Here is a 14106-nt window from a genome sequence, read left to right on the forward strand (position 1 = left end):
TGCCCTAACTTCGCTAAATGGGTCTTTATTATATTCTTCAGTATATTTTGTCATAACATTTTTTTCTTCGTCGTTCAGACCAGATGTGTAATGTTGTTGACATCCTCTGGGTATGTGTTTACGTGAGGTTAGTTTTATAACTTTGATGAACTCATCATAGTTTTTGGGGATCGGGAATATGTTTTTCACTTGTAGTCCAGGAACCGAAGCATTTCACCTCGCAATTTTTACAGAATGGATCGATTTGCTTGAAAAATTGAGAATAAGTAGTGGATAGTTCAAGGATCAAAATCTATATGATGCCGAAATGCGCTTTTACAATGGGGTCGGTTGCCACCCCATCTTAAGGGTGGAAATTTTTTATTATATTTTGACTTCAAAAGTTGATAAAAACATTCATTCTAAGCAAAAAATGTTTTATACATTTTTTTGATAAAATTAATATTTTTCGATTTATTCGCTATCGAAAGTTTTAGTTTTATATAGAAAAATCAATGTTTTTCGATATATACTCATTTACCATTCACTCAATTTTTGCCGTAGAAAAAATTTTTTTAAACCAAGTTCTTGGGAATTAAATAACCTACAAGTTCATATTAAAACATTTTTTCGTATATCTGATGCTAATCTTTCTATTTTGAAGAAAATGGCATTTTTTACCAAACTACAAAAAGTCGTTATTCACTTTTAACTCTAGTTTTTTAAAAACTAATTATTCTAAGCCAGTCAAACTTTTAAAATCTATTAACAATACATAAATAAAGAAGAATTATTAAGGCCAATGACTAAAAGCAAAGCTAACTTACATTATTATGCTTCCAATTGGATTTCTTTTTTTTTTTTGAAAAAAATATATTGATTTTTTAACCGTAACCTTTTTAATTTTTATCTTAGAAAGTTTGTTAAAAAATAATTTGGTAGGTTTTTACAAGATCTATAAGACTGTTAATACCAAATCCTTTTAAAATCCTCAGTCGCAAGAAGCGGTGACTTTGAAAGGGTTGGTAAAGGTGATTTTTGCATGTTATTACAAGTTTTAATTGTCAATAGCTCACTCAATTTTTACCGTAGAGAAAATTCTTGCAAACCAAGTTCTTGTGAATTAAATAAGCTACAATTTTATGTTTAAATATTTTTTTGTATCTCTGATGATAATCTTTCTATTCTGAAGAAAAAGGAATTTTTTACCAAACTTCAAAAATTCGATATTTGCTTTTGACTCCATTTTTTTAAAAACTAATCATTCTAAACCAGTTAAACTTCTAGAACCTATTAATAATACATAAGTAAAGAAGAAGAAATAAGGTCAATGACTAATTTTAATCAGGGTGGTGATTAGGGGTTTGCTTTCGATCACTTTTTCGCTGAAAAATATAGGGTCTGACATTCTTTTCATTATAAGCCACCTAATTTTTGAGCTAAAGACTTTTTTTTTATTTCTGAAGATAGATATTTTTAAATACTTCAAATTAGTTTAAACAAGTGATCCTCGAAAAATGCATAGTTTTCCCGTCTTTTGACTTAGAAACTACAATATTTAGCATTTGCCGAAGAAGACCTAACATATATTAAAGTATAGCTCGATTACTATTGGTCTTAAAGAAAATTTAAAAACACGGTTTTGTTGATTTTTTCAAAAGGTACATTTTTTTAAGCAAAGATGTTTTGATAAAACAAAAACTTTTTGAGTTATTTGCAGAAAACTGATTAAAAACATTAATTTTTTTAATATAAAACTAACATTTTCGATAGCGAATAAATAGAAAACTATTAATTTTATCAAAAAAATGTATAGAACATTTTTTGCTTAGAATGAATGTTTTTACGAACTTTTGCGGTCAAAATATAATAAAAAATTTTCACCCCCGACATGGGGTGGCAACCACCCCCATGGTAGAAGCGCCTTTTGGCATCATATAGATTTTGATGCTTGGACTATCCACTAATTATTTTCAAATTTTCAAGCAAATGGATCCATTCTGTAAAAATTGCAAGGTTTTGTCCTATTTTAAGCTTGGACTATTGTATTTCCAATTCATCAGTATGTTTCCCAGTTCGCTTTTTTGAAATTAAACCTTCGTTTGAAAGGTATTTTGGGAGCTTTTATAGCGCTGTATACGGTTACTCCCACTGAAGTCTGAAGAGGACATAAGCGACATAAAGAAAAATTAAATGCTATGGAGATGAATTACTGGATAAACAACTACAGGATCTCTAAACTTAAACTCATAAGAAATGATGAGATCAGACGGAGGATGCAAGTAGAAGGCAATATTCCCGATACCATTAAGCTTTGTTTTTAAAACCAACAGGAGTAAACTAAAAAGACAGATTCCCACCCAAGAAAGTCACTAGAAATATCACTAAACACATCTTCTTTTATCATATCAACTTTTGACGGTAATCCATAAATATTGGGTCATTCCATTTCAAATCACTCAATTTTGGAGCAAAAAAATTTTGGACCTCCGATTTGTCTGAAAATTGGTATATAGCTTCTGCGGGACGTAAAAATAAGATATTTAAGGTCAAAAATCTTCTTCTTTTTTTCTCAAAATGTTATTTTATGCGATTTTACAGTGATTTGGTGTTTATTTATACAAATTTGCATTTTCTATCGTAAAGTATCAATGGAAAACATAATAGTTTAATAGAGGGGACTCAAAAATGTCATTATATGCCATTATAACAAGTTACTTTGATTCAAAACAAGTTTTTGATCAAATTTTATAGTGTAGAAAACGTTAAAATACCGTTTTTTACATTTGTCTCCATTCCCAAAATACATCATAATCGATTTGGCTGAAAATTTGCCCACAGATAGACAAAGCATAGGGCTTTAAGTGGTGAGAAGGATTTGAATTATATTACAATACCAAAAAAGTTACATGCAATATTATAGTCAAAAATATAGGCGTCTACTGTAAGTACAATTAACTCGAAAATATCGACCTCACGACAAAAATTGTTAAAAAGAAATTGTAATAATTGTAAATACGATTTATTTGGAACAATTTCAGTTCCTACCATTTTTGTCGAAAAGTTAAAAATGGCGGAGATATTGAGCAAAACAGGTTCTCCTTTAAAATCAAGATGGCGGCTAACGTAACGGAGGAATTCATTCGTGATTTTAAATTTAGGCTACTATTGACTCCCCTAAAGATCAGAAAAATAAAATTTTGGGCAGCTCGGCATTCAAGGTCAAATGCTATCCCGACTGGACTAATATATACTTTTGAGTCTGATATTACTGCATGTAACTTTTTTGGTATTGTAATATAATTCAAATCCTTCTAAATCTTTTGGCTATCTGTGGGCAAATTTTCAACCAAATCGATGATAATGTATTTTGGGAATGGAGGAAAATGTAACGGTATTTTAACGTTTTTTACACTATAAAATTTGATCAAAAACTTGTTTTGATTCAAAATAACTTGTTATAATGCCATATAATGACATTTTTGAGTCCTTTCTATTAAAATATTATGTTTTTCATTGATACTTTACGACAGAAAATGCAAATTTGTTTAAATAAACACCAAATCACTGTCAAATCGCATAAAATAACATTTTGAGAAAAAAAGAAGAAGAAGATTTTTTGACCTTAAATATCTTATTTCTACGTCCCGCAGAAGCTATATACCAATTTTCAGGAAAATCGGAGATCCAAAATTTTTTGCCTGAGTGATTTGACATGGAATGTACCATTATATTATATAACTAATACGTCACTAAAGAGTTCTAAAAACAACTGTTTTTAACTAAACTAAACTTTTTGACTAAAAATCTAAAAATTGAAAGAATAATGCAGAAAATACAAAAAATCGCTGATATAACTTAATTAACCTATGAAATTCCAATAGTGTCAAAATTTGATAAATGTCATTAGTGTCAAAATTTGATAACAGTGGAGTAAACTTGCCCGAGGTTGGACCAATTACAAACAAGCTTTACGGCGCGAGAAATTTGAATTACTCCTCTTGGTTTAAAAACAGACTATAATAGATAGGAGCTTATGTGAAACGGATAGCTCCAAAGGACGGAAGAGAGTAAGATGGTCGACGTGTGTGGCCGTTGGAAGGAAGAAACGAGTCCGGCCAAAGAGAAATTGGAATGTTGAGGTCCAAGCAGCAATGGCAGCGAGGGTATTAGGTAAAAGTGTTAGTTGGTTGGTTCTAGATTTACATAGGATTTTTTCTCCACGATCCTTAAATAACGAACCAAGACACCAAGTAGTTTTATGTTTGGTGCAGTCAAGGAACTGATTGCTCTCTTACTATGAAATATTGAAAAGTGGGAGGCTCAATATGGTCTCTGGGGCTGTTGTGAGGCATGTCAACATTATCATCATATATTTATTTCTTTTTCTTCCTCCATGCGTGTACATTATGGCAGTGAGGATTGATAATAGTGGGATCTATCATACCTTCTATCTCAAATTGGGATTGGGTAACAAGTTTCAAAGTTTGAAGAAATAATTTCTAAATCGTTTAATATTTTCATTTTTAACAGTAGTTCTATGTTTAGATTCTAATTTCTTCTTTATCAAAATATGCATTTTACAAATGAATTAGTTATTACAATAATGTTTGGACTTCTAATTTTCAATTTTGAAGTGAAAGTTGTTCGATGCATACGAGTAATATGCTAATATGACGGTACTTTTTTTAGCGGTAACTGATACTGTAATTAACTACATGTATGTGGTACTAATAATATTAATATATTCTAATTATTTTAGCTCTGTAATTGCTCAATTACTGGTTCTTCTAGTCAACAATGTAACACCAACACAGGAACTTGTAGTTGCAAGATCGGGTTTGAAGGTAAAAAATGTAGTTCGTGTAGTTTCGGCTACTATGATTATCCCAACTGCAAAAAATGTAATTGCGATCCCATCGGCACTGACGGAGAGCAGTGTAAAGACGGGCTTTGCAAATGTATTAATGATGGATCTTGTAAATGCAAGGTAAGCGTTTTCAGGTTGCTAATATCTCATTTAATTTGAATTTTTCTGATTGGATGTTTTGTATTACGTATTCTTACTAATTCGCTTTTTTCTTTATGTTAGCTCTAGGTATTAGTCTAAGTTTGCATTAGTTCCTTGTTATAAGCTTTTCACTGAAACGTTGGTATTACTTCGTATTATTACCGTAAGAAATAAATCGTGGATTGTAGTCATTAATTAACATTAGAGAACTGTTTCAATGTTAAACACATGATACAGCTTAATAGATCAGTTACCAAAATTAAAATTTAGAAATTGTTATCAAATCAAAGGCTATTCTACTGTTTAGATATAAATTAATCATTGCGAAAATGGTATATAAAAAATGGGATCTTCTTCTTCTTAGCCTTTTATCGTCCATTGTTGAACATAGTCCTCTCCCAATTCCTTCCATCGAACTGCAGTCGGAAAAATGAAAGAATACCTATGAACGATCACATCAATCACTTATTTTGTATTTGCTGTCTTTTTCTATAAATAACAAACGTTTGTTATAGAAAAAGATAGCAAATACAAAATAAGTGATTGATGTGATCGTTCATGGATATTTCATTTTTCCTACTGTATACGCTCTGAGCTTCGCTGGTGACGCTCCTAGCGGATTACTAATTCAACTTTCACCGGTAATTTTTAAATTTATTATTTAATTGTTATCGCTTAATTATTTACAACGCAAAAAAGTAATTAAATTGTAATCGATTTTTTTAAGATTTTTCTAATCATTTTGACGTTCTATTGATAAAATATGAATTTCTTACTTCGGATACTTTCACAATTATCGTGTAGATGGCACTAAGATTAATTGATTAATTTATAGTTACATATTACGGAACATTAAAAAAACTTAAATTCAGTATTTAAAACGTAAGTATATTTAAGGTTAAAATATATACCACAGCTTTGACCAACTAATATTTTTTATAATTAATGTTTTTAATTTTAATTTTAAATTAATCACTTTGACATTTATGTCAAATTTCCGGTAAACGTTTACAGACTTGCCACTACTGGCGCTCGCGAATTTGTAAATATCCCCTCTACGTACGAGCTCACAGCGTATACGCTCTGAGCTTCGCTGGTGTCGCTCCTGGCGGATTACTAATTCAACTTTCACCGGTAATTTTTAAATTTATTATTTAATTGTTATCGCTTAATATTTACAACGCTAAAAATTAATTAAATTGTAACAGATTTCTTTAAGATTTTGCTAATTATTTTAACGTTCTATTAATGAAAAATTAATTTCTTACTTCGGATACTTTCACAATTATCGTGTAGATGGCGCTTAGATTAACTTATATGTAATTACATATTACGAAATATTAAAAAAACTTAAATTCAGTATTTAAAACGTAAGTATATATAATATTTAAGGTAAAAATATACACCACAGCTTTGACCAACTAATATTATTTCCTATTAATGTTTTTAATTTCAATGTTTTAAATTAATCACTTTGACATTTATGTAAAATTTCCAGTAAAAGCTTATAGACTTGTCACTACTAGCGCTTGCGAATTTTTAATTATCCCCTCTACCTACGAGCTCATAGCGTATATCCTGAGCGAGTTCCAATTTGTTCCGGCTATTTTTTGTCATCTATCCATCTCATCTGTGGTCTTCCCCTTGGTCATCTGTAGGGTCTGATTCTAGGGTCTGATTGTAGCAGATGGACTGATGTGCTATATCCTGTGCGAGAGCCATCCTGTTCTACGGTTTGGTAATTGTCCATTTTGTTAAGTCAGCCTATTGTTAATATCTCTCAGAAACAGTTTGTACATTTACTTCACTGAGCAACGATACAGGTATATACTTTATGTCGCATTTGTCCCCTTTTTGTGTAAAAATATTACTAGAACCTCGTTTCATTTTTAGGATTTTTTCTTTTATGGAGACGTCTACTAAATAGCTCTGTTAGTATAGGGATTGTTACTGTCTTGCTTGTTTTCAAAAGATCGGCCATTATACCGTCACGTCGTGAACTGTAATTTTATTATTCCTTAGCTTTTTTAGAGCTCATTCTATTTCGAATCCCTCTATATTTAGTAGTATATACCAGCAATCCCATATATTTGGTAGTACCTGCGTTTTTTTTTTGTTGACTCATTAGGCTGGCTTTGCGAGCTCTACAAGTTTTTGTAGATATGTATACATGTCTTTGGCTATATTGATGTATTTAATTTTGATAATTTTCTGAACACCCAGTGTCATCTTAGACATTTTAAGCCTGTGTGATTTGCAATAACTTGCTCTATTAAGTTCTCGTTCCATTTTTATGTCACATTTTATAGATTTTTGAGCTAAAAATGGGATAGATTTAAAATTTAGAGACCGGGGTTAAAATATAATCTGAAATGATGTATGTGATATGTAAGCCGAAATATCAACTAAAAGTTGAGTTTTATATACTTTATAATTATTCCCAACACGATAGTTGTTAGATTCGTGTTCCTGGCCGAAATTTCAGTTTCATAATAGCATAAAGTCCCAGAAAGATGCCAAGTATATTTTTTAATAAAAGCAGATGATGTTTGTGTTCTCTCTTTAAAAATGTTTGTTAGTCCAGCAACCGAAGCTTTTCACCTCGCAATTTTTACAGAATAGATCGATTTGCTTGAAAATTTGAGAATAAGTACTGGATAGTCCAAGGATCAAAATTTATATGATGCTGAAAGGCGCTTTTACCATGGGGGTGGTTGCCACCCCATCTCGAAGGTGGAAATTTTTTATTATATTTTGACCGCAAAAGTTGATAAAAACATTCATTCTAAGCAAAACATGTTCTATACATTTCTTTGATAAAATTAATAGTTTTCGATTTATTCGCTATCGAAAGTGTTAGTTTTATATCGGAAAAATCAATGTTTTTCGATATACTCATTTACTTTTCACTCAATTATTGCCGTAGAAAAAATTTTTTCAAACCAAGTTCTTGGGAATTAAATTGCCTACAATTTCATATTTAAACATTTTTTCGTATGTTTGATGCTAATCTTTCTATTCTGAAGAAAATGGCATTTTTACCAAACTACAAAAAATCGCAATTCGCTTTTAACTCCAGTTTTTTTTTTAACTAATCATTCTTAGCCAGTCAAACGTCTAGAATATATTAATAATACCTAAATAAAAAAGAATGAATAAGGCCAATAACTACAAACACTGCTAACTTATATTATTATGCTTCCAATTGGGTTTCTCCTTATTTTTATTTTTTCAAAAAAATATATTGATTTTTTAACCGTAACTTTTTTATTTTTTATCGTAGAAAGTTTGATAAACAGAATTTTGTAGGTTTTTACAAGATCTATAAGGTTATTAATATTAAATCCTTTTAAAATCCTCAGTCGCAAAAAGAGGTGACTTTGAAAGGGTTGGTAAAGGTGGTTTTTGCATGTTATTACAAGTTTTAATTGTCAATAGCTTACTTAATTTTTGCCGTAGAAAAATTTTTTACAAACCAAGTTTTTGGGAATTAAATAAGCTACAATTCCATATTTAAACATTTTTTCATATCTATGATGCTAATCTTTCTATTTTGAAGAAAAGGGCATTTTTTACCAAACCACCAAAAATTGTTATTTGCTTTTAACTCCATTTTTTAAAAACTAATCATTCTAAGCAGGTCAAACTTCGAGAACCTATTAATAACACATAAATAAAGAAGACCAATTAAGGTCAATGACTAGTTTTAATTAGGGTGGTGATTAGGGGCTTGTTCCCGATCACTTATTCACTGAAAAAAATAGGGACTGACATTCTTTTCATTATAAGTCACTTAATTTTTGAGCTAGAGACTTTTTTTATTTCTGGAGATAGATATTTTTAAATACTTTAAATTAGTTTGAACAAGTTATGCTCGAAAAATGCATAGTTTTCCCGTCTTTTGACTTTGAAACTACAATACTTAACATTTGACGAAGAAAAGCTACCATATAATAAAGTATAGCTCGATTACTATTAGTCTTAAAAAATATATAAAAAACGGTTTTGTCTATTTTTTCAAAAAGTACATTTTTTTAAGCAAAGTTGTTTTGATAAAACGAAAACTATATGACTTATTAGCAGAAAACTAATTAAAAACATTGATTTTTCCGATATAAAACTAACACTTTCGATAGCGAATAAATCGAAAACTGTTAATTTTATCAAAAAAATGTATAGAACATTTTTTGCATGGAAACAATGTCTTGTATCAACTTTTGCGGTCAAAATATAATAAAAAATTTCCACCCCCGAGATGGGGTGGCAACTACCCCCATGGTAAAAGTGCCTTTCGGCATCATATAGATTTTGATCCTTGGACTATCCACTACTTACCCTCAAATTTTAAAGCAAATCGATTCATTCTGTAAAAATTGCGAGGTTTTGTCCTATTCTAAGCTTCATTACTTGGACTATGTGGTTCTACGGCAAGTCTACCTACAGCTTCTTCTAGACATGTTTGTTTTACAAACGGTATAATACACATTGATTCAATTGTCCCTGGTGTAACACTATTCGGATCCATCTGTCGAAAAGTCTTTCCTCTGTACTAATCACACACATTCATAACTTTGCTTCGAAACAGAAGCAGAATTATCGGATTTAAGAAGACTGTTCGTCAATTCCAGGCTTAAAGATCCCCAAATTAAATTCTTCTTCTCCTCAAAGTGCCCTCATCTCAATGGAAGTTGGCTACTACAATTGCAAACTCTTCTCTGTCTTCAGCTGTTCTTATTAACTATTCAAAATATATCCCTGTCCATTATTGTATGTTTCTTAGGCACGATAATCTTTGTCTTCCTAGTCCTCTCTTTCCCTCGATCTTTCTTCTCACTTTTAGTTGAGCATATTAGGACTTATTATTTCTGAGTATGTGGCCTAGGTATATGTATACGATGTATAGGTATGTTTTTCTGTCACTGTTGAAAAGTTCTAGTTCCTTGCCTATTATATACAGCAATTCTTCGTTTGAGGTATGCGATGTCCATGAAATTTTGAGGATTTTCCAGTAGATCTACATTTCAGCGGCCTCTAGTTTATTTACGGTTGATGTTTTAAGGGTTCACGTTCAACTGCATATAGAAGGGTCGACCAGACATAGTGTTTAATAAACGTAGTCTGATTTCAAGTTTTATTCGAGAATTACACAGCAGTCTTTTGATTTTTCGAAAAATTTTCTGGCCTGTTCTATTACATCTTATCGCTAGATCAGGATTTAGGCTGCTACCGATTCAACATCCCCCGTACTTAAATTTATTCACCTGTTCTAAAATGTACCCGTTTATTGTGCAAGGTTAAGGTAAATTCTGATTTTTCGGATTGAGATCACTTTGGTTTTCTTAATTAAATTGAATTATGATATGAACCATTATATTAACTATACACTATAAAGTGAAATTTACAACAATTTCATAAAATTTAAATGGTGAATAAGAGCTGACTTAATTTTTTAGCAAAATGTACAAGGAAAATATTGTAACGAGTGCAAAAATAATCATTACGGACTTTCAAAAGAAAACATCAAGGGTTGTACGGAATGTTTCTGTTTTGGAAGAAGTGAAACATGTACAGATGCTCTTTATCACTGGAATAAGTCAACAAGATTGGAACGAACATTGGAAGAAGATAATCAGGTAAATTTTCGTAAACTTTTGTTTGAGTTTAAATAAGAAATATAGTAGACCTGTCAGATTTGACTGGTTTTAGTAGTTCTGCTTTAAGATTTAGTACAGCGGCTGGTTGTGCATGTAATTAAATATCTAATTAAACATATTTATTTTTTATTTAGGTACATACCTACCGTTAAAGCAGGTCGTGTGTACTAAACCTAATTTTGGCCACTTTTTTTAATATTTCACCTTACAGAAACCCTCCCTTTTCCCGCATGCTTACATTGATAACTGAAGTAATCGAAGTGTAGCTTTTGTAATTCCTTTGGCTATTTTTATAATTATCTATGCCAAAATAACTCTATAAAAACAGAACTTAATAACATGTTCTTCTTCTTCTTCTTCTTCTTCTTCTTCTTCTTCTTCTTCTGTCTAGCATGATCGATCGTGCTAGTAGGCTACTGCCTGTTTATTGCTTTTAAGTCTTCCTTGGACGATGAGGTCCAACATTCTCGCCATCGTTTTGGTGGTGTACTCTCTGGTATCTACTGGGTTATTAGTTTTCGCGCTTTTAACGAGTCTGCTGCCCTCAATTCTCTTTATATATTTGTTCCAATATATTCGTCTCTGTCTGACCCACCTATGTCAGGAATACCTATGTCCTGTATTCCACAGTTTTGACTTATGTCTTCACTTCTTATACTGTCACGTAGAGTTTTGCCTTGTATAATTCTTGGTGTTCTCATTTCAACTGTTCTCATCATTTGTAACGTTCTGTTTGTGTCTGGTTTTAATTGTTTTAATTGTTGTTTTTTATATTTTGACTTTGGTTTCAGTATTTATACTAAATTTACAATCAGATTCAGTAAAAATAAACAAATCAAGCCACGTTAAATGCTACTAAGAGCACTCCCGAATCATAATTTACAATGTATATACATTGTAAATCCCAAATCATGATTTCCTAAGTTTATACATTGTAAATTATGATTCGGGAGTGCTCCTAGTAGCATTTAACGTAGCTTACTTCTACGGCATCTTGATTAAAAATTGAGGCATCCCAAGATTCTAGCTGCTTTCATTGTTTGTTGTATTAACTTAATACATAACAACAAAGTGGCATTATTTTATTACAAAGTACTCCTATAAATAAATAAATAAAATTAAAGAGTAAATGGAAACGTTTCGGGACCTTAAATCTATATTCAAAAAGCGGGTTCGACTGTAGTTTAAGTTTATTAATAATTTTATATAATTTATTCCATCATTAAAGGTTTCCTCGTTAAAAATTTTAAACAATATTAAGTGCATCTTATCAAAACACTGCGCGTCATTAAAAAGAGGCCACCTAAAATTTTTGGTATTTTTTCATTATTACTAATGGTAGGGGAGCCCAAGCGGGGATTTTTGCTGTTACTCGAGCGCGTCAGATTATCATATGGGGAGAAACCTGGTACTCTCCAGATGTACCTCTACCATTGGCTCTTAACACAAGGAAGTTCATTAAGGGGGGCCCGAAAAAAAATATATCCTTAAAAATACTCGAAATCGTCAAATTAAAATAAGGTAAGTTAAGTACATGCAGAACAGTGTATATTTCAAAAATCTAACGATTTGAGCGGGCGTAAGGAAATGGGTGAGTCAAAAAGTTTCACAAAAAAAAGCTAATATTTCGCGAAATGAACATCAGATCGAAAAACTAAAAAATACGTCTTCAATATTTTTCAAAAACCTATCGAATGGTATTAAACCTGACCCCCCACGGAGAGGGGTGGGGGGTAAATTTAAAATTTTAAATACAAACCCCGCTATATTTCGCAAAATAAACATCAGATCGAAAAACTGGAAAATACACTTTCAAAATGTTTTTGAAAAATCTATCGAATGGTACCAAAACGACCCCCCACGGATGTGGGGTGGGGGTTACTTTAAAATTTTAAATGGAACCACCAAATTTTTATTGCAGATTTGGATTTTTTACGTAAAAATAAGCAACTTTTATTCGAGACATTTTTTCGAATTATGGATAGTTGGCGCTATAATCGGAAAAAACGATTGTTGGAAATGGAAAATTAAATTAAAAAATGTAAACTCCCCACTAAAATGGAAAATTTTACTTAACTTTTTTTGGTTTTAGGACCTAATAATTACAACCCAATAGGTCCCCATAACGCTCGAGTGACTGCAAATTTAGCATACTTTGCTCCCCTACCATAATCCTACAATAAATTAATTGTCATTAGATATTTGTGTAGTGTTTAAAAATATGTTCTAAAGCAATATGCAATAATTTCTTAAATAAAAAATGTCAAAAAAAGCTTCTTCCAAAATGATGATTTATTGGAAACTAAAAAAAAAATTAACATTCTACATTTTTTCTGTTTTCTTTACAAAAATTTCACTTAAGTCGTGATTATTAATACTCTGTATTTACCACCTCTATTGTGAGTTACACTCCTCATTCGATTTGGCATTGAATTGATCAAATTCTGAATGTTATCTTGAGGAAAAGCTTCCCATTCTTCCATGAGCGCCAACCGAAGCTGCTCACGATTTATTGGAGCAGGTATTGTTTCTTACTTTTTGTTTTAGTTGGTCCCAAACATGTTCAGTCAGGTTCAAATCTGGACTTTAAGCCGGCCAATTCATTTTTGGCACACCGACGGTGTGCCATAGACCATAGACTATCCTGGCTACGTGTGGCCGCGCGTTGTCTTGCATGAAAATAAAGTTTTCGCCCCACATACCCAGCAAAAGGCATTACAAACTCGTCTAGAATTTCGGTAATGTATCGGTGAGCATTCAACGCTCCTCTATCAATAACTACTAGATCAGTACGACCTTCAAATGAAATGCCTGCCCAAAACATTACCGTACCTCCTCCAAAAGAAACACGTGCTCGTCGAATACAAGCAGCATATCGTTGCCCACGTCTTCTGTATGTTTTGATACGACCATCTGAGCCATAAAGAACCACCCTGGACTCATCACTAAACAAAACATTTTTCCAATCTTCTATCGTCCAATGCTCGTGGTCTCTAGCAAACTGTATTCGGCGTTGTCGATGTGCTGCTGTTAACAAAGGTCCTGCTGCTCGAGAGCGAGCGCTTATAACAAATTCCCTCAACCTTCTTCTCATGGTAGAAGTGCTTAATGTCCACCCGTGAGCATTCTTAAAACGGTTTTGGATTGCTCTAGCCGTAAAGAACCGATTTTGCAAAGAAGTGCGTTGTAAAGAACGGTCTTCTCTGGTCGTCCTGATTCTTCTCGGGCCTGATCCTGGTCGTCGTTCGTAAGATCCAGTCTCTACGAATCGTTGGTTTTTTGGACCATATAACGACTGACTCCAAGTTGTCTAGCCACTTCTCTTTGATCCATTCCTTTACCAATCAAGGTAACAATTTGAACATATCTAGCAAATTTCTCAGCCATAGTTTTAAATTTAAAAATTGCACAAGTTCACTCTTTGAACAACTGTACACTAGTGAAGGATTTTTGAAAAACAGC

General features: G+C 31.9%; 1 protein-coding gene across 1 annotated transcript in view; it reads left to right on the plus strand.

Annotated features, from left to right (window-relative positions):
- LOC126883564 (laminin subunit alpha-1) overlaps window positions 1-14106 on the plus strand; it is a 490753-nt gene that overhangs the window by 383117 nt on the left and 93530 nt on the right. The window contains exons 16-17 of the mRNA XM_050649204.1: window positions 4742-4969; window positions 10444-10623. Coding sequence (XP_050505161.1) covers window positions 4742-4969; window positions 10444-10623 — 408 coding nt within the window. The remainder of the gene's footprint in view (window positions 1-4741; window positions 4970-10443; window positions 10624-14106) is intronic.

This window comes from Diabrotica virgifera, chromosome 4, assembly GCF_917563875.1.
Source record: "Diabrotica virgifera virgifera chromosome 4, PGI_DIABVI_V3a".
NCBI classification, from domain to species: domain Eukaryota; kingdom Metazoa; phylum Arthropoda; class Insecta; order Coleoptera; family Chrysomelidae; genus Diabrotica; species Diabrotica virgifera.